Source organism: Entelurus aequoreus, linkage group LG03 (genome assembly GCF_033978785.1).
Source record: "Entelurus aequoreus isolate RoL-2023_Sb linkage group LG03, RoL_Eaeq_v1.1, whole genome shotgun sequence".
Classification (NCBI taxonomy): Eukaryota; Metazoa; Chordata; class Actinopteri; order Syngnathiformes; family Syngnathidae; genus Entelurus; species Entelurus aequoreus.
Genome location: NC_084733.1, coordinates 39770211 through 39776825, shown reverse-complemented (window position 1 = coordinate 39776825; position 6615 = coordinate 39770211). Strand labels below are relative to the sequence as shown.

Here is a 6615-nt window from a genome sequence, read left to right as displayed (position 1 = left end):
TTTATATTCACATCTAACACAATTTCCCAACTCGTATGGAAACGGGGTTTGTATATGGCGAACCTTCACTTCCCATAGTTTTCTCCTTTCTGGGTTGCGGGAAACGTATGAAATTGCTTCCCACATTTTTTGCAAGTGGCGCATCCCCAATCATAATATGACCCCTTTAATGCGCCTTTTGTATCAAAATAGACCCGCTCATCTGCAGTGGGACTTGTAATCCAATGCGCCCTATGGTATGAAAAATACAGTAAATATCCCATTTTACAACATACCAGTATATATCTGTGGTTTATAGTCCGGTGCGGCTAATATAAAAAAAAAATAATTTCCAAAATTTAGTAGGTGCGGCTTATATACTGGTGCGGTTTATAGTCGGAAAATAAGGTAAACACAATGCAGTACCCACACATGAATAATTTTAAATCTTAGACAAAGTGTTGACCTACTTAGCAGTCAGCGCATTTTGATGATTTGTGGGAAATGCAAAAAAATAACTTTAGTTGTGGTCAAATAAATATATCAAATATTTTAAAATTGCTATGAAAGAACCATGTGGATAAACTGATGTTGTTGTGCTGGGACTCTTCACCCATGAGCGTACTCCGGTTAGGGAACAAGGACACCGTTTTTACGTTTCAACTTCTTTATGTGTAACTTTTTCATCAGCAGGTAAGTATCCCTCACATACACACTGTTCAACACTGACTCAAAGACCCCGGAAACATAAACATAGCTGCCCGGTAAACTGCCTGACTCAAACATCCATCTATCCATCCATTTTCTACCGCATATTCCCTTTGGGGTTGCGGGGGGCGCTGGAGCCTATCTCAGCTACAATCGGGCGGAAGGCGGGGTACACCCTGGACAAGTCGCCACCTCACTCAAACAGACTCAACTTAAAAGTGCATGACTAAATTATTAACTTGTTTACGTCAACAATAATATAATCAATTATATTCAACAATTAACATATTAAATAGGGATCTTTATCTTCTATCTTCATCACTGACAAAGGGAAATTATAACAGCTATAGTAACTAGAGATTTTCCAGCACTACACTGCATACAGCTTCATAATAAAGAAATGAATGCAACCAACACCCAGTGTTTCGACTGATATTTCATTGTAACAGTGCTACAGTATGTCTAATAATTATATGGACTGCTTCATCATTGCTTTCGAATTTTTTTTAAATATAAAACATGTTTTTGTTTAAAATGTTTATTTTATTAAGGTTAAGACAGAATCTGTTATGATCAACACAATATGGAAACACTGACATTTAATATCTCAGACAAAGCTCAACCACAATATGATATTAACTTATGTTTTGGACAAGTTGCAATGCAATAGCAGTGAATATTGTCTGACTTAAACCCCAGCAAGAAAAGGTGGAATCAGACCGTTAATCCCGTATTACAGGTGTCTGCTTACATGGAGAAGCTTTGTATGGACTCGTGCATGCTTATTAGTCTTGGAGAATGGCTCTTAGCATAATGCCCGTGTCAAGTCCTCTCTTTAAAATCACCACTGCAGGCGTAGTGCAATGCATCTATGATATTTGACAGACAGTAATTCCACTGTAAATGATTACCAAGCAGAGGTAATTATTTTGGTATCAAGAGTATGCTGCAAAAATAGCTGCCCCTATGTATGCATCCTAACACATGTAAAGTATCATCAATGCAATATTGTCACTTCCTGCATGACTGAGACAACAGTTGATATTCACTAGCAGCTCATAACATGACAGTTAAAACAGCCACATCTTTAACAACCAAATATGCTAACGCTATTAAAATGCAAAATGATCAAACAAAAAGCGAAAGCTTGTACAGTTCTGCAATGAACCCGTTTCCTGACTACCTTGTTAATTTAATTTAAAAAAAATGGTGTATTTCTAAAGCATTATAGAGTAATTTGGTCTTGTTTAAGAAGTACAGTATTGTTGTTAATAATGATAGTGATCATATAAGTAGTACTAGATGTTGTGTTGTGTGGACAAAGCCAAACTAAACTGCCATTTATGGTAACTCTTCACATATAAATGTGTGTATTTCCAAAAATGTGAACACATTCCTGACAGACTGAAGTTAACAATTCTAATTATTATAGATGATGTACTGTCAGAGTAAACCACTTTTGGGAAACCAATTCAAGCAAAGAACATCATTTTACCAGTAGAAGGTGTGATACTGTTTCCCCCCCTCCAGTCCTCATCTTACTTGTCAGGCCAGTTTGAGGCACTGAGTGTTAAAGCTGTCGCCTTCTCGACAGGCCACGGCCTCCAAAAGTGCCTGCTTTTTCTGGGTGCTGCGTGACGATTCCAGCTCGTACATAGTGGTCAGGTTGAAGAGCACGCTCTCATGGAGGTAGAGTGCTGGGTCCTGTTGAACCAGGCCTTCCAGCTTGCCCAGAGACTCCTTGAGCCGGCCCAGGTAGAGCAGGCACACCGCTGCATTGTTGTTAGCCTTGTTAGGAATTAAGTTGTGCATTAAATTCTTGTTTATTCGCCCCGAAAAAAAAGACAATCATGACACTTCAGTAAAGGTTCAGTATCTATGTTAACGATAACTTGGATTTTACGGACGTCACGTCCGGCTCACGTCCTGCCCATTAAATATGGGTGGTGGTCAAGCTAGCTCTGTTCTCAATGAGTACTAGGCGCCACTTAGCGTTTCTCGAAGACAAAAAATGCCCTATGCCTGTTTTTTCAGCTGTACGAATCGTTCAAATCGCAAAAAAGATCAAAGTTTCTTTAATGTTCCACGAGAGGTAAATAAAAAGGGCGGAAGAGTGCAAGATTTTACAAAACAACGATGAGAAGAGCATGCAGCTCACACTACAGTCCAAGGGAGCAGAGTCGAACAATGCACAACTTTGCAGTGATCACTTCATGAAAGGTTTGTTTGATATACTTTTAAGGTTTATTATTTCCCATTTAAGTGTTATCTTGATATTATTTGTATTGCTGAAACATGTTTGCTATGAGTGTTTCCAAAAGCACCAACTTGAATCAATTTAAGTGGACCCCGACTTAAACAAGTTGGAAAACTTATTCGGGTGTTACCATTTAGTGGTCAATTGTACGGAATAAGTACTTCACTGTGCAACCTACTAATAAAAGTCTCAATCAATCAATCAATCAATCGGCCAGTCTAAATAAAAGAAAGCAAATGTGAGCAAAACCTAAAAGAGTTGAGCTTTTACCAAAGGCAACACTCATAAATGAATCTTTGAGCACATACACAATGTTGACATCTATAGTTATATTTTGATAAAGATGGGTAAAAACACGCTACTCGTGAACGGCGCGTGCAACAGCAACAAACATAGCAGCAAACGCAAAGTTAACTCATGAAATGCAATCTTACCCAAGCAAAAACGATGCATATTTATACGGGAAAGTCTTGATACCAATTTCCTTGACCCAGCCACACACAAAGAAGTTGTAAACCTCCATGCTTCTAAGTTTCTATCTGGTTTGTTGTGTAGAATGACGTTTGAATAATTCCATATGTCTGGGAACGCAACCGGCGATATCACTTGACTAATATTTTTTTGATAAATTATAGGAATCTATTCCATTGCATAGTTCGATTTTTTGCTCGTATCTGCTTTTTGCAGGAAGATTTAAGCCTCTTTTGTACTCAAATAGTTTGCACGCTGCTTGCATCTTGGCTCGGTTGACCACCACTAGTTTTCACTTTCGGGAAGAAGTCATGTGTCGGAATACAAGTAATATTAAAGACAATTTTCTTATGTTATGAAATCATGTAAATTTAAATTAGGGTTGCACAATATACAATATACATTTGGCTAATGATGGAGCTTTTAATACTATCATCATGTCGTAATAATACATGATGTTGACACCCACTAGCTGTGTTCTGCAAATTTGACTACGACATGCAAACAATCGCGTCTTCAACGCAATGTAGATTCCAAGCTAACAAGCTAGCAGCTAACGTCCCTCCACAGTGGGAGTCACTAATCCTTGCATCAATTGCGATAAATTCACTGTTTCTCACAAGTATCATCAGTGGAGGATGAAAAATAGCTTAACATGCTACACTACACACCATATGAGTACACAAGAAGCCATGCTAACCGCTAAGCTAGAGCTCTTGAAGGAGTGGGCGGATCGATACAAATATCGAGAGTAACGATACCAAATGCAGTATTAGTATATGGTCGATACTCCGATCATTACATTTTTGTTATTGTTTACAAACTCAGAAAATAAGTCCCTGGACACAGGAGGGCTTTCAGGGCAAAACCCAAAAGATTTTACTAAGAGAAAATAGTAGTTTTTTCTTATGTTAACTTATGTTGCATTATTGACTTAATTTTGCTCAAAATATTGTATATAATAAAAGGGAATAAGGAAATAAACTAAGGAAATTAAATTTGTGATGAAAAATTGAATTATTCAATGATCTTGAGAATTGTAAGAATCAGCATAGGTATGACCAATACCGCCCCTATAACTACTTGGTATTATATCGATACTTGTAGCATTGCCAAAAACTGATGTAATTTATCAGAAGAACAGAAACAGAAGACTGAGAAGACAGAGCTTATTACATTTTAACAGGAGTGTAGAGCGAACCATGTACAAAACAAGTAAACTATGAACAGTAAAATAGAAAGTCGATTAATGCTAGTTTTGAGAAAAAAATAATGCAACTGGAAATAGCAGTTGTATTATCGACCCGGTATCATTTATATGACAAATAACATTTTGTGATATACCGTTACTCTATGTCGATATTGCTGTAAGCTGCAATATGTATCCCTAGTTTGAATGTGATCCAAATTTAGCAATAAAATAAAAAAGGCTTTCTAAAAGGTTGAAATCGAGCAGTGCTCCCACCTGCCAAGTCAGTCCTACCTTGTCAATGGAGGTGTATTATTTTTTGCACAGTGGCCATGAAAGGACTTACCACAGGGTTTTTGGGGTCCATCTTTAGAACTTCAATGAAGGCGGCATGAGCTTCGGCATAGTTGTTCTGACTGAGATGTACAAATGCTCTGGAAATCAACATAAACAAATAGTGCTTAATATTCATTTCACAAAAGAAAATCATCATTTAAAAAATCGTACTAATAAGGAGAAATTGGCAAAATAAATATTTTTAGATCACCAAATAAAAAGTAATAATTTATAAACTAAACTATAATCAATATTGCATACGTAAGTACTCGGGAAGCTTGACAAACCGGTCTCAGAGTTTATTAATTAAGTAATTTTTAAGTAATTTTTGTTTGTTCATTCAGAAGAACATTTGTGAGGTCACAAGTCATGGGTAGACCTAGGACACACTGCAGGGATTACGTCTCACAGCTGTCCTGGGAATGCCTCAGTAACCTCAGGTGAGGTGGGCGCAGATTGGGAAGTCTTGGCTTGCCCACTGAGTGCTGTACCCGTGACCAAAGATAAGCGCAAGGAAATCATTAATACTTAAAAGCAATATGCAGATTGTGATGCCTGTTGTAGTTTATAGTTTAGTCTTTATTTGAAGGGACAATGTACAGAAATATTAAGCTCGAAGACAGATATGTTCTGTACCAGATTATAGCTAAATAGCTAATTTCCATCTGCAGTCCCTGGCTACCTAAATTAAAGGGATAGAAAAATCATGCAATAAAATTATGACAATAAAAACATACACAAGTATTAAGAAAAAAGTCATAAAATGCCCTTTCATGGACACATACTTAATATACAATACAACCACACCTCATTTACATCATTACACAAAGACAATACATGCTTTTGTTCACATCTGTCATCATTTGTAAAAACAACCATGATTTTAACACACACACCTCACAATTTACAACAAAAATGCTCTCATGAATAAATATAATACACATTAGGTTGATGTGTCAAACATAATGCCCATCTTAGTGACCGTGTGAGCAGCTTTGATTGCTCCAAAGCCACTTTTTAACTTCAATTGTGAATGAAGAGTAATCTGTTAGACTTTTCAAGTTTGTTGTGAGGTCGTTCCATTCCTTTATGGCTTTATATGAAAAGGCTGATTGTGCAAAAGAGGTTTTACATCTGGGTATGCTACACTGCCCCCTGGTGGAGGCTCGTGTGTTTCTCGTTGTCACAGCAGATGTAAACTGGACAAAGTGCTTAAGTGGCACTGTTAAAGGTTGAATGCATGGTATTAATTATTAATTCACTTTCAATGTTTGCCCTCACTGGATGAGGTGGACCCTATCTAAGGTGATTTTGTGTAAGAGGCAGAGTACATCCTGGTCTCGTCACCAGTTCATCACAGGGCACATACACACAAACAACCACCGATACTTACAGTACATTCACACTTAGTCTCCAATGAACCTAACATACACATTTTAGGGTTGCAAAAGGAGGTCAGAATACCGGGCGATAGCTCACACACGCCGAATAAGAACATGTAATCTCCACACAGAGATGCTAGTGAAGATTTGAGCCCTCGATCTCCTGACGATGAGGTCGACGTGCTAACCACGAACCCACTACTACCACCTGGTTTGTAAAGTTTGGCCCCTTTCTTGCATCCATCCATTTTCTACCGCTTGTCCGTTTCGGGAGTCGCGGGGGGTGCTGGAGC

At 37.9% G+C, this 6615-nt stretch overlaps 1 protein-coding gene across 2 annotated transcripts in view; it reads right to left on the bottom strand.

The window, feature by feature from the left end:
* trappc12 (trafficking protein particle complex subunit 12) overlaps nucleotides 1-6615 on the bottom strand; it is a 66935-nt gene continuing 60320 nt past the window's right edge. Inside the window, exons 10-11 of one of the 2 annotated variants that reach the window (XM_062041791.1) lie at nucleotides 4951-5038; nucleotides 1-2475 (exon numbers count right to left, since the gene is read on the bottom strand). In XM_062041791.1, coding sequence (XP_061897775.1) covers nucleotides 2233-2475; nucleotides 4951-5038 — 331 coding nt within the window. In that variant the 3' untranslated portion in view covers nucleotides 1-2232. The remainder of the gene's footprint in view (nucleotides 2476-4950; nucleotides 5039-6615) is intronic. The other variant, XM_062041790.1, reaches the window with a different exon arrangement.